General features: G+C 30.9%; 1 protein-coding gene across 2 annotated transcripts; it reads right to left on the reverse strand.

Moving 5' to 3' along the window:
• Nucleotides 1-246: 246 nt before the first annotated feature.
• LOC133783463 (subtilisin-like protease SBT5.4) lies at nucleotides 247-6952 on the reverse strand. Of its 2 annotated transcripts, XM_062223096.1 has the most exons (11): nucleotides 6807-6952; nucleotides 6593-6702; nucleotides 6413-6510; nucleotides 5646-5813; nucleotides 5261-5372; nucleotides 2902-3466; nucleotides 2695-2795; nucleotides 1945-2193; nucleotides 1715-1829; nucleotides 1432-1645; nucleotides 247-944 (listed from the first exon to the last, which is right to left on the reverse strand). In XM_062223096.1, exons 2-11 carry the CDS (start codon nucleotides 6685-6687, stop codon nucleotides 394-396), a joined length of 2268 nt encoding a protein of 755 aa, XP_062079080.1. In that variant the 5' UTR covers nucleotides 6688-6702; nucleotides 6807-6952; the 3' UTR covers nucleotides 247-393. The 2 variants fall into 2 exon arrangements, with proteins under 2 accessions (XP_062079080.1, XP_062079079.1); XM_062223095.1 differs by lacking the exon at nucleotides 6807-6952 and having other exon boundaries at nucleotides 6593-6708.
• Nucleotides 6953-15288: the final 8336 nt, after the last annotated feature.

Below are 15288 nucleotides of genomic sequence, written 5' to 3' on the forward strand. Positions count from 1 at the left end.
TTTTTATAATAAGTTTAAATTATGAATAAGAAAATTTATGTTTTGTGTACGGGTTATTCTTGCCGATTACCCGTTTGGATCCTTTATTTTTAAAAATAACTTTTAGACCTCATGTTTTGTCAAAAAAGTTAAAAACTATGAATAGATAAATTAATTATTTAAACAAAATATATATTGTGACTAAAAAATAAAGTGGCATTTATTTGTAGTGGATGGAGGCTGGATAAACAAATTATTCATAGTATATGTCATCAAAATGATCACTCCAATTATATTCTTGGAATAATTTTTATTACTACTAGAATATTTCTAGTATCAATAATTATATTAAATTAATATGACATAAAATATAAACATTGTACTTGCCATACTATTTTCTCCGGCTTTTCTTTATTAATACTTGACTACTATAGGACTTCTAACGTAACGCTTCCCATCTGACCATTTCAATTGTCCAAACACGTAGTCTTTAGGCTTATTATTATTATTCCCAACAACTTTTGGCTTTAAAATAATCTCAAACTTCTTTTCTTCACCAACATTGCTAAATTGCAAGCTTCTGGGCTTAACATAAATGGAAACTCCAGCTGGGGCTCTCACATATGCCTTGTAGGTGCTTGGTGGGCCGACATTCTTAACTCTTCTAGTAATTGTCACTGAGTACTGTGAACTAAGATTAGTAACAGCAATGGAAGGGTAGTTGAAGTTGGCTAGAGTGAATGATTTGGAACATTTATATGGTTTATTGTAGAAAAGCTTAACCAATGTTTCATTGTAGCCCTGAGCACATAGAAAGTTCAAATAATCATCAGTAGTTCTGTCATAGACAAGTCCAGGGTCCATAGCTCGATTTGGTTGGATGTGACCTGAACCATATTGAAATGGTGTTGCTTTTTTCATGTTCCAGTCCAACATGGGCCCCTTGTTGTTGTCTTGAACTCTTGCTGCAAATAGATAATTAGTTTAGTGATCAGAATTAATAAGGAATCCGGGGAATTTTGTTACAGGGCTTTACTTTAAATCTTAATGATAGGTAGGGCTCTTAGTGTTCTAGATCTGTGAATAGTTTTTGGCGCGATTTTTTTTATGACTATGTATATTGTTGATATTTAGAGCATCCTGCAAATTTTCAGAAAATTCCGAATAGTTTACAATACCGAAAACTAGATTCAAACATATTGTTGCACGCGTGATTAATTTTTTTTATGCGCGTGAAAAGTAACATGTTTGAACCTAGTTTTCGGTATTGTAAACTATTCGGAAATTTCTGAAAATTTGCAGGATGCTCTAAACAACTACAATATACACGGTCATAAAAAAAAATTAGGCCAAAAAGTGTTCACTGGTGAAGAAACACTGAGAGCCCCACCAATAAAGCTACTGGTGCTTAAAGTGAAACCACTACAGAAGAATTGTCCTATTTATATATACCCGTAGTCATTATGGCTGAATGAATTGCAGCTGGACTCCAATCTGGATGAAGGGTTTTGAGAAGGCCAACGATCCCAGAAACATGAGGGCATGACATTGAAGTTCCAGAGATTACGTTGAATTGGACTCGACGCTTATCGAATAGTTCATCAGTTGGTCCAATAGATTCACTATATGCAGCAATAATATGGACTCCTGGTGCTGTGATATCTGGCTGTATATGTAAGAGAAATAAATAAATAAATATATTTGAATAATAAGAAGAGAATTAGTAAATAAAAACCTTGAGCAAAGCTGGTTGAATGAGGTTAGGTCCTCTTGATGAGAATGAAGCTATAAATGGGGCTGGCTTTACTCCTACTTCAGTCTTTGGTCGAGTCATGTAAGCCATAGGTGCCCTATATGTATATATATATTCACAAAAATATCATAAGTCAAGTCATGAGATTTATTCTATTAATTGTATAACAACGAAAAAGAACCAACTTAATTAGATATATTATTGATTAGTACTTAGTGGTGTTGAGGTATTCAAATATAAATTTTCCTTGAGTGACATTGAGATGAGATGTAGGGAGCACATGAGACTCTGGAGTGATTTCATTCCCAATTAAAACATGATTAACTAGAATCATTCCAACAGCACCCGCAAGAGAAGCTTGATGACCCTTTTCAAGTGTTGAAATTTCATCCCCAACAAGACAAACCAAGATCTTTCCCTTTACCTTCTTTGGATCAAGGCTTTTAGGCCTACAGAATTGTCTGGATAAAACATACAACTCTTTAGTATTCGTGTCTCTACTTTCTATATAGTCCAACTATATATATATATATATATAGGAGAATTTTTTTATAGGGCTTCACTTTAAGTGCTATTGGTAGGATTCTTCAGTGTTCTTGACCTGTGAATAATTTTCGACACGATTTTTTTATGACCGTGTATATTGTAGTTGTTTAGAGCATCTTGCAAATTTTCAGAAAATTCTGAGTAATTTACAATACCGAAAACTAGTTGCTTTTCACGCGCATAAAAAAAATTAGTCATGCGTGCAACAACATGTTTGAACTTAGTTTTTGGTACTGTAAATTATTTAGAATTTTCTTAAAATTTCTAGTATGCTCTAAATAGCTACAATATACACGATCATAAAAAAATCGTACCGAAAACTGTTCTTGATCGAGAACATAGGACTTAAAGTGAAAACTTTCCTATATATATTTATATAATGTTGTGTCTTACAAGATTCATTATACTATACTTACGCTAGCAAAGAATTTTTCACATTTGTAGCTTTTGCATCTGACCCATAGATCAACGGATAAAACTTTTGAGATGGCAAGCCACTTGAAGAAAGACTTACTCCCTGTCATTATATATTACAGCATACACTTATTGATTATTATTACAATACGATTTTTTTTTTCATAAAGCATAATCAAACCTTGAGAGATTTAAGGATGTACTTTTACCTTAAGATGTTTTTTGTTGCCAAGCGAAACATAACTATTGAACTCACGGTCAATTGTGCTAGCAGCTACTGTTACCATCCACGGTGATAAATTACTTACCGTCTTTGGATCAGGTCCTTCATTGCCAGCTGAGGCAACCACAACAATGTTGTTCATAACAGCATGAAAACTCCCTATTGAAGACGAGTCATCAAAAAATTCAATAGGTGGACCACCAACGGAGGCCGAAATTATGTCAACACCATCACTTATTGCAGCTTCGAATCCAGCCATAACATCAGCGTCGAAGCACGAGTTTTCATCGAGTGGCGGCCAACACACCTTATAAGCGGCCACGCGAGCTTTGGGAGATCCACCCTTTGCAGTTCCATTCCCATTGCCGAACAAATTTGCTCCAGAAACAAAGCCACCCCCAGCCGTGGAAAGAGTATGAGTCCCATGTCCATTGTTGTCTCGACTAGTGAATAGGTTTTCCTTACGTACCTCAGGTGGAATGGAAGAGGCGTTCATGGTCTTTAGATGAGCAATATAACCTTTGTTAAAGTACCTTGCTCCTATTAGCTTTCTGAACAACGATCGAAGATGGAGAAGATTAGCATTATCAAAGTATAAAAAAAAATGCAAAATTGTGCTTAGTAGCATTTTGCTTAGTGATGAGCTTATCATTTAAATGCCATAATTTAGAATAACAAAAGTGCTAAAAGTGATAAGTACAAATTACTCTTTAAGAAGATATACATAGTACTTCCATGCATTATATACACATATATATATATATATATATAGGAGCTTCTCAAGGGCATCATTTTGCCGCCCATACCGTTCGGGCGTTTTCTATTCAGTACTTTTAACTTAATTTTTTGTTTGTTTACAGCATACATGATAGTTATAGCAGGTTTTTTTTGCTAATTTTTGAAAAATTTACATAGTGCTGAAATCAGATTTATATAGTCTGTTTTCTATTCGTATAAAAAAATTAAACACTTATAGTGCAACTGACTGTTTGATTTCGGCATTATAAATTATTTAAAATTTCTAAAAAATTAATAAAATATCTATTATAACTATTATATACCATATCATATAAAAAAATTGGGTTATAATGTTTGAGGCATTGAAAATAGATAACGTCCTACGGTAAAGGCAAAAAAAATAATATATTTTTATACATGGTTAAGAATAAACCACCAGCACAATATTTATATATATATAAATCATACTAAAATTCGTATGATATTTTAGTATAGTTCCTTTTGAATCCTTTTCTTTTAACTATATTATTTTATGGTAGTTGACTTATTGACCCTAATTTTTGGAAACACTTGGTGTATCTGATATTTAATCCTCATCCTTTTCTTTTAATTATATTATTATTTTATGATAGTTGACTTGTTGACCAAGGAAGTGGCATCCTTACCACCACAAAAAAAAAAAACACGTGGCATAATATGTTTTATCAATTAGAGTAAACAAGTATGATTATAATATGACCGCACCACTATCTAATAAATAATTTATAATTTTCTTTCTTCTTTTTCAAAAGTATTTGTCCTAAAGTTTTTATATCTCTATTGCTTTTATTTATGAATATATATATTTATATACATATAAATGTCTTCTATCACAAAGAATCCAAGGCATGTAAAAAATACAAATAAAAATAAAAAATAATGAAAAAAAGAAGAAGTGGAGAGATGAGAACGAACCTATTACATTATAATATGACCCACCACTATCCAATATAATTTATAATTTTCTTTCTTCTTTTTCTAAAGTATTTGTCCAGTTTTTAAATCTCTATTGCTTTTTTTGCTTTACGAATATATATATATATATTAAATTTTTGTTTACAGTGGCTCCCACTTTAAGTCTTACTTGCTTTCAATATTTCTCGACCCGTAAACAGTTTTCGGCGCGACTTTTTTTTATAATCGTGTATATTTTAGCTATTTAGAGTATCCTGCAAACTTTCAGAAAATTTCAAATAGTTTACAGAATCGAAAACTAGGTTTACACATGTTGTTTTCCACGGGCATAAAAAAAATTAGTCACGCGTGAAATAACATGTTTGAATCTAGTTTTTGGTACCGTAAACTATTCAGAATTTTCTGAAAATTTGCAAGATGCTCTAAATAGCTACAATATACACAGTCATAAAAAAAAGTCGCGCTAAAAACTATTCACAGGTTAAGAATACTGAGAGCCCTACCAGTAGGGCTTAAAATGAAGCCCCTACAAGAAAATTCACCGATATTTATATACATATAAATGTCTTCTATTACAAAGAATCCAAGGCCTGCAAAAAATAAAAATAAAAAAAATAATGAAAGAAAGAAGAAGTGGAAAAATGGGAACGAACCTATTACATTGAACTTTATCTTTAACGACCGGTTGACAGATTCCGTTCCACTTTGATGGAATTGGTCCAATGCCTTCATACTCACTAAAACTCTTTGATTCATGCCAAACACCTACCAACATATACAGTACTACTCTTTTACACACGTGCTATAAATGCTTCGTTTTCTTCTTCGTGTCACTATTATTATTATTTTCTAATCACTAATGATGAGACATTATCCAAGCCATCACTCGTTGTATTATTTTCTACTCTCTTTTATATAAATCTTAGCTAGAGTGCATTATTGGTAATTGTTTTGAGATAATGATTAAACGAATTGAACTTCTATGTGTTATTGGGTCTTCCAAATTAAATAATAATAATAGGAAAAATAATTATTTACCACTGTCTAAGTTTCCAATGATTACATCTTCACCAAGGTGAGCTTTTGTCCAAATAGATTGAGAAGGAATGTGACCACCTTTTCTTTCCAATCCAAGAAATTCCCATGAACGAGTAGTGTGCAATTTCATTCCTTTGCTAAAAAAAACCGATACTACATTTGGATGCTCTGTAATAATAATTAATCAATGGTTATTAGGCATAGATGAGTACTAGTCATAATGATTTCGTATAGCAAGTCATCAACAGGTAAATATTTTTTTTCTACATTAATTTTGATTTTTTTTGCCATAATTAATGATGTTTCCAACCAATGAAAAACACTAGCTATATTTAGAAATTGACATGCATTTGAAAAATGAAAAATTTATAATATTATATTTTCGTAATAAATACACGTTTTTCATCAGCTAACCTTTCTAAAAATTTGAAAAAATCAAAATTTATTTTTATAAATATTAATTATCAACTATAAATATGTATCATTCATCTTAATCTAATGATTAATATTAAAGTAACCATCCGTGAATAGTAACTATTAAAAATCCACTCATATATATAAATATATATAACATATGAGAAGTTTTGCAAAATAGACATGTTTTTAATAATTCTTTTTGTAGAGTAACAATCCCAACTACTCGACAATCTAAAAAATATTAAACACATTTTCGAAAACGCTCTACACTACTGGAAAGAATACTTTGCAAAGAAGTATATTATTTCACAATAAATAGAAATTATATGATATTATGTATGTCAGCTTACTTCGAATTTCTGCGGCTTCTGACTTACTAAGAAGTGCAGCAAATCCATTAATATGTCTATTATACGAGTAAAAGATGGCATCTTTCGCTTTTTCCTCACTTCACAAGAAAACCAAAGAATTATATACTTCTTCATTTTATTATGATGAGTAAAAAACAATGTATGAGATTGGATTATTACCTTCCTAAGTACGATCCAAGAAGGTTGTAATGAGAATTGGTGGCTCTTTCAAGATCATCTGAGGAAGGTTTCAGACCATGCGAATGTGTTCCCATGTACACAATATATGGCTGCATACATATATATATACATACATATACAATAAAATTAAAGCTAATTTAGTTGAATTAAAGAGAAAAGAGAAAATAGGGTTTATTATGAGATATATGCTTGCCTTTTTATCAGTGGCTTGAGCTGGTGATTGGAGCAAAATGAAAATAAGAACAATGGAAAGACACTAGAAGAAGAAACTACAACACTACAATGTAGTGCCATTGTTTATCTCTGAGAGAAAGAGATTTAATTGGAGAGAAGGCTGCGGTTTCCCCTTTATTTATAGAAAACATTATTAAAGTAATACCTTATCTTATGGTTCAAAATAAAAAACGTTCCTACCGATGATGACAAAAGACATGTCCCACAGTAAAAGCTTTTTATATATATTTATATAGAGTAATGATATGTGCACCCAAATATTATACACAGTGACGTGTCACTGCTTTTTTAAAACAGTGGGTCCCAGTTTTAATAAATTTGATTGACTATGTTAAGCTGCCAAATTACTGTGTGTAATGTTTGTGTGTATATTTTAGGTGCACATATCATTACTCTTAAAACAATGAGTCTCAGTTTTAATAAATGTGATTGACTAGGCTAAACTGCTACATAATCGTGTGTAATGTTTGAGTGCACATATCATTACTCTATAATGTTTACTAGGAAACAAAAGTAAATGGCCATTATAATGTTTTTTATTTTGGAAAAGAAATGTCCACCAATGTTTCATAAGTAATTTTTTCAGTCACCAGTCCCAAGTGTGTTATATAACGTGTGTGGGCCAAAAAATAGAATATTGTGTTAATGGGAATAAAAGTAAGAGATTCATTGCTTTAAAATAATAATAATAAATAAAAGTCTATTGCTTTAATTATTTATCTACCACTCGATTGAGATTGCAATTTATTTTTTCTTCTCTTTCAAGATACAATAATACGTTTTCAAAAGAAAAAAAAAGTACAATAATACAAAAAAAAAAAAAAAAAAGAACAAGTAGAAGAGGTTTTAAAAGGAGTTTTAATTTCATTTTTTGGTACAATTTGTATTGACATTTTTAATTGGTGATTTGCTTCAGCTAGAGTAGTAGGTCCTACAAAAATAAATTGTGAGAAATATCATCTGAATCATGGAAAAATAGTTTGTGCAATTATTATAATTTATTTACTTTGTGTTAGAGAAATAATATGTTCTAATGGAAATAAATGAAACCAAAATAACTGTAGAAAAAATGATACAATGAATGAATAAGGTGATAGATGAAATAAGTGTTATAATTCTATTATAGATGAAATTCGTGTTATAGATGAATAAGGTGATAGATGAACTTTACTATAGTGTAATTACCACAAAGTTTGTTTAAAATTTGGTTGCACTGGCCATTGAACAAACTTTCCTTAATAACAAACCAATGATAACAAACACACACATTTGCTATGTTCACTTGAGCCCCAGTTTCTCGCTTTGCACTATTAATGGCCATGTGCATTTTTCATTCATAGACTTTCTTGAGAATAACTTTCAATTCTCATGAGGGGCAGCACCACCCTTAAGTATATATAGATAGAACTCTTACAATATTTTGTTACCCTAAAATGCTTGTCTCCTCAAAACCGAGTTCTATTAAAAAACTTTTCGGTTTTAACACTCAATTTGATAACTCACAAGTACTCATATCTCATATGGGACTATTTTGAATATTACCTATTGAACATAACACTAGTTAAGTAACTAGTATTAAGATAAGTTACCATCAATTATGAAACTCTTTAGAGAGTTTAAGTCCCATCTCTCGAAATGAGGCAGCCACTATAAACAAATAATGTGACAAAACACATTATCCAGAATTAGAATAATCCCTATATATATATAAATTATTTGTAAGGAAAAACAAAAGTAAAGTCCCTAATATTTAAAGTAATTTCAATTGCCCCCACTCAGTGCTTATAATGTACGTGGGACCTATTGGAAAAGAAAGGTAATAAGTAGCAAAAGAAAAAATAAATATTGGAAAAGAAAAATGAATGAAAACAAAAGATTAGTGGACCTACTAATTTTTATTCTTACAAAGTGGAGAGAAATTTTTTTACAGTATATAACTAAATGATTTTTTTTAATTATTTTTTAATTTTTAATTCAAAATAATTCATATAAAATTATTAAATTGTAATATCATTTTTACTTTATTTTTGTCAAAAAAAGAAGAAGAACAAAAAAGTCTATTGCTTTCCTTATTCCTCTACCACTTTATTGAGATCACTATTTCTTTTTTCGACTCATTCAAGATACATTAATTACAAAATATTTTCATTTTGTATTCATATTAATTATTCATGATGAGTACTAGTCTACGTTGCTTTTGTTTGTTAAGATTCTTGGTATACATGCATACATATGTTTTTTAAGTATAGTGCGACGTACGTAGTTGTAGAATTTGTGCCACACAAATAAAAGATGATGATATATATATAGCATGTGGAAAACATAATAATATTATTTCCACTATATCTTATTTCTTTTTGAAGATTTCTATGAACTAATAATTAAATCGATTTCAACAAAGCGAAACCACATTCACAATAATGAAGATAATATTCACACAGACTAATTAAAGAAAAAAAATAATCGATTTCAACAATAAACAAAATTTGTGACTAAAAAAAAAAAAATTAACGAAACATTAATTATACTTATATCATTAATAAAAAGTCTATAGCTAAAATTATTATTATAAAAGTTATAATTTGTTGTGAGTAATTGTATTTTTAGTGGCAGCAAATTTTGTTATTATATATAATTATTATATTATTGGCTAAAAAATTTGTAGGTTGTTATTGTATTACTAAATGATATATATATATATATATATCTATATAATAAATGTGTATATAAGGGAAATTCTTGATTTTAACGGTTTTTTATTTTTTTTAAGGTTAACTTTAACGGAATATTCTTATATTTAACAGAATATTCTTATATTTGACCGTAGTTTCTAAACACCTAAACTTAAATAAAATAAAATATATAATTAAAAAATTAAAATATGATATTTTTGAGATATTTTGCAATGGTAATTATTTAAAAATAATTAATAATTAAACAAATTAAAAATAAGATATTTTTCAGATATTTTACAGTGATAATTATTTTTAAATAATAAATAATTAAACAAATTAAAATATGATATTTTTGAGATGTTTTACAATGATAATTATTTAAAAATAATAAAATTATATGTTTTATAACTTAAATAAATATTTAATTAAACTTAAACTTACTTATTAGAATAATATCATATTAAACATATAATATAATCTACTGTAAATTAGCACCAAATTATTATTTTTAAAAAAAAACTTGAAAGAAACTTAAATTTAAAATCTGCGTATAATATTTAATATTACATTAAACATATAATATATAATCTCTTGTTGTCACTCACAAATTCATAAACTAGAACAAACATAAACTTAAACAAAATAAATAAATTATTTAATTAAAATATGATATTTATTTCAAAATTTTTATAACATTAATATAAATTTAATAAAAATAATTAATAAATTCTATATATATATATTGTTTTGTAGAGTTTAGCCTAAGACTCATGATTTTTGTGTAATATATCCTTCTCACTTTTCATGGACGGAGATTTTTGTGCACACGTGAGGACTTTTGTGTTTTTATAGTATAATTTTGTATAAAAAATTGTAATTTAATGTTATTTTTAATTAAAGATTTTTGTTAATAAAAATAATATATTATGAATCATTAGAGTATAATGGGAGACTTAAAATAATTGGTTCCTGCTCATAGTTTAAGCAAATTCCTAATTAATATATAATAATACATCACGTTTATTATTATTAAATTTTAATAGTTTCATCCTCCACTTATTATGATTATTATTATTATTATTATTATTATTATTATTATTATTATTATTATTTGTGTTTTTAAGATGCAATTTGCATACAATTATTGTACTCTCATGTCACAATTTTTTTTTCATCATCTGATCATGTCACAAAATTATTAGATAGAGTTTCAGCATGCATGTGACATGGGGTAGTGATGTCACTGATTATTTTAGCTGTCTTGGTTTTATTAGACATTCTATCGTCTTCTTATTACCATAAGGAATTGAATTTTTAGTTGGCTTTAAATTTATTTATATTAAAGAATTAAAATTTAATCAAATAAATTTGTAAAATTGATAGTTTTAATTTTAGAATTTTTTTATTATATAAAAATTCTAACGTATTTTTTTCTAAATTTTTTTTTTTGAAAAAGTATTTAATTTTAAAATTAGAACACACTGGTCCGGATGGCTATAGCAACTATTTTCTTCAGGACAATTGGGATCTTGTAGGTAATGATGTGTTTGAAGCTCTTACTTCTTTCCTTCATACAGGGCAAATTTTAAAGGAAATCAATTCAACTGTTTTGACGCTTATTCCTAAAAGTAAGTGCCCAAATTCAGTTAGTGATTATCGCCCTATTGCTTGCTGCAATGTCATTTATAAAGCTGCTACAAAACTGATCTGTTCGAGGCTCAAAGTTATCCTTCCAAGCTTGGTGGCACAAAACCAAGGAGGATTTGTCAAAGGGAGATTCATTAGGCATAACATCATGATATGTCAGGATCTTATTTGACATTATGGGAGGAAATCAGTTAAGGCTAATTGTATGATCAAGCTTGATCTACAAAAAGCATATGACACTGTCGAGTGGGACTTCATTGAAGAAATGCTTTATGCATTCCAGTTTCCAGATAAGTTCATTAAGCTGATTATGAATTGTGTTCGAACTCCAAGATTTTCACTAATGCTAAATGGCTCGTTGCATGGTTTCTTTGAGGCAAAGAGAGGTTTGAGACAAAGTGATCCAATGTCTCCTCTTCTCTTTGTCTTAGGAATGGAATATCTTTCCAGAATCATGCAAAAAATTGGATAGAAACAGGGATTCAAATTCCATGAGAGGTGTGGAGAATTGAAGCTAAATCACCTTAGCTTTGCAGATGATGTCCTTCTTTTTTGTAATGGGGATTACAAGAGTATTTATTACATGTTGCAAGGCCTTAAACTATTTTCTCTTACATCGGGTTTGATGCCTAACCCTTCAAAATCTGCATTTTATTGCAGTAATATGCATGACAGAGATGTTTAGAGGGTATTAGATGCCTCAGGTTTTAAGAGGAATGAAGTACCATTCAAGTATTTGGGTGTTCCTTTTTGTGCTAAACGAATTTCAGCAAAGGAGTGTAGCATTCTTGTGGAGAAAATGATTGCTCGAGTCAGGACGTGGAGTTCTCGAAACTTATCATTTGCTGGCCGAGTAGTTCTAATTAACTCTATGCTGATGTCCATCCATTCTTACTAGTGTCAAGTGATGGTACTGCCCAAGAAAATAGTAAGTGAAATAGAAGCTATTTGTTGTGCCTTTTTTGTGGAAAGGTCATCATAGTTTAAATGGCCCTGCTGCAGTAGCTTGGACTGCTGTATGTCAATCTAAAACTTCAGGCGTGATTGGATTCAAAAGTGTTTCCGATTGGAATATTGCAGCTATGTTTAAGTATGTCTGGGCTATTGCTACTAAGGAGGACAATTTGTGGGTTAAATGGGTACATCATGTGTATGTAAAAGATGAAGAATGGTGGAACTATAGTGCCCCGCTTCAAGGGAGTTGGTATTGGAGGAAACTTGTGGCAAGTAAGGATAAGGCGAAGAGTTTAGTTGATACCACTCAGTTTACACTGGATAGATTTACAATTTCACAAGGGTACCAGATTTTGAGCCTTGTAACTGATAGAGTATACTGGAGCAAAGTAGTTTGGAGCAGGCTTAACATTCCTAAACATAGCTTTATGCTGTGGTTGGCTGTTCTCAAGAGGCTTAAGACTAAGGACAGAATGCTTAGATTTAATATCACAGATAATGCAGATTGCATCCTTTGCAGCAGGTGTGTAGAATCGGTGGACAATCTATTTTTTTATTGTCCTTTCTCATTTGACTGCTTGAAACAGATTAAAGAGTGGCTGAACTGGGGTGTGTGTTCAACATCATTGCCAAGAATAATTCGGTGGATTGGAAAGTCCAAGCTTAGCCAGTTTAAGAAGAGCATGTACTCGGCTGCCATTGCCGCCCTTGTATACCATCTATGGCGCACCAGAAATTGTAATATGTGGCTGTCTTCTTTAGACAGTACTGATGTAGTAGTTCTCAAAATAAAGGATGCAATTAAACAAAGAGTCACTTGTATGTGGCCTAGGAATGTAACTAAAAGAGATACAGTGTGGTTTAATATTTTGTAAAGATAGATTTTTGTATAGTTTATCAGGTCTTCCTTTTGGAGGATGCTTCTAGTATGTACAAACTATTTTTGGAGTAATGATACGACTTGCTGATTCATCAAAAAAAAAAAAATTAGAACACACCATATCTTGATCTCTTCTAAATAAAAAATGTGAAGATAACAGAAATTGTTAGTTTTAACGGTTTTTTTGTTAACTTTAACAGAATATTCTAAATATTTAACGGAATATACTTTTAAAACTAATTAAAAATAAATATTTATAAATTATATTAATATAAATTCAAATATTATAAAATATTATTAGATATTTATTAATTATATTAATATAAATCCAAATGTTATAAAATATCATTATTATAATAATACTAGACTAGAACTACACTAAGTTAGTTAGTGTCTTACTATTTAGCTTCTTGATTAGTTACAAATTAGTTGTTAACTACTTTCTATTATGCACCATGTTTCATCTTCATTTCAGTTGTCTTAACTGTCTATATCTGACAATTGACCTATTTTTGTAAGATACGAAATACTAGTTCAATAAAAGCAAAGCCTCACTTTTCCTTTGCTCTTCTCTGTTTCATTTTCGCAAAAGACTTGGGTCTGCAGGCTCTCATATCCCAAAACACCACCATAATTTTCATCTTCATGCAAAACTGACTAGTGACTAATTATGGGAGATTGTTCACAGACTTCATTGATGTTCATTGGCACCCCTTGATCCTTGTATAAACTTGTGATCAAAGAACCATGGCCATACTCTCGTTGATAAGCCTCCCCACATTTATGGACTTCCTCGAGCATATACATTGTAACAGGTATAATCGTTCGACTGTTACCTCCATATGTTGAGTTGAAGGCATGAGAATACTTATGACGAACCTGTTCCAAAGCCTCCCATATGGACTTAAACATGTGGCCTTGATAGAGCGTGGAGTTACCATTTCACTACCCATTTTGTATGTTGATTCGGATCGTTACCCGGCTGACAGGGGTGACGAACCATTCAACATCTGGTTGAACGACATTTTGAGGCTAAGCGCGAGTTTGAATGTTAGGGTCAGGGATATTTCTTTCCCGACCACTGGTCGAGGGAATTCTAGCCCGAGGAGCAGGCTGGTCTGAAGGTTTGGAAGATTTATTTTTCTAGGCAGTGGATTTTACTCTACCCATGGCTGGAAGGTTTATCTGAGGTCTATTGGGTGGGGTTCGAGAAAAACAGATTGAAAAGCAGAAGTAAAAAGTTTTTCGGGAAAAAAGGTTTTTCAACTCCGAAGGGGCGGGAAAAACCCAGTTTTTCAGCTAGCCTAAAAATCGAATTTTTACTTCGGTTTTACGCCCTAAATCTACAATCTCGACTACCAAACTGGCTCTTAACTCCTATAAGACGTTGTTTCATCACCCTTTCAAGCATCGGTTAACATTCCCAATTTCCCCAAAACAGTTTCAGTCAAGAACAGTAAAAAATCTCCAAGAACTCTGAAATCAGAAATAGAGATAAACAAGCATTGCATGGCGTATCAACAACTGAAAGGTTTGAAGAAACGTACTTGTATGAAAGATGGAGTAAAGTTCTGAGGTGCTAAGTTGATCTAGCTAAGCAGGAGCTTCGTGATCCGTTTGGGTTTCTGGAAATATAGCTCCCGGTTCTTCAGTTTTCTTGAGGATAAAGTTAAAGCGTAAAAAGTAAAAACAGATTCTGAAGGGTTATTTGTATTAGCCGAGGAGCGGTTACCAAGGTAATCATAAATGGTAACTTTTCAAAACATGGGGAAGTGTAATGACCGTCAGACAAGTTATTGGGAAACTGAAAAGACTTGATTGGACATGATTGATCACCTTTTTTCGAGAAAGCATGGGCGACTCTGACAAATTTCGTGGGGTATTCGAAGAGTCAGTTTCCTAAGTTTACTTATTGTTGGTTGCAATAAATAAACTTGAGGGGAAAATGTTTACCCTTAAAACGGCTGCTGATGACGTGGCAGGAATTTCTCACTCATGGTTGACACGTGGCCAAAGTACTGCTTGACTATCGACCAGAAGCACGTCACTTCGTCGGGGCTTAACATTTAGATACGACGAGGCTGGTCGTATAACTTGATTTGTTTCCTTCTTAAACTGTAATCTTATAATTAATACATTGAATATTTCCTCATTATGACCTTAATACGTGATTATTAGGGAAAGATATGGCCCGTTGGCCCATGTAACCCTCCTTGAACCTATAAATATACATGAAATAGCTCAAGGAATGGACTTTTGATCCGTGAATCTCTTTGTTAAGATAG

The sequence above is a fragment of the Humulus lupulus genome, chromosome 6 (assembly GCF_963169125.1).
Source record: "Humulus lupulus chromosome 6, drHumLupu1.1, whole genome shotgun sequence".
Taxonomy (NCBI): domain Eukaryota; kingdom Viridiplantae; phylum Streptophyta; class Magnoliopsida; order Rosales; family Cannabaceae; genus Humulus; species Humulus lupulus.

Bases quoted from the DNA above. Each gene is read 5' to 3' on its own strand.
- LOC133783463 (XM_062223095.1), bottom strand. From the start codon at position 6,708: ATGCAGCCATATATTGTGTACATGGGAACACATTCGCATGGTCTGAAA. The intron at 5,814-6,412 runs GTAAGCTGACAT...TTATTATTACAG, and splicing joins AGAAGCCGCAGAAATTCGAA to AGCATCCAAATGTAGTATCG. The intron at 945-1,431 runs GTATATATAAAT...ATCTATTTGCAG, and splicing joins TTCAGCCATAATGACTACGG to CAAGAGTTCAAGACAACAAC.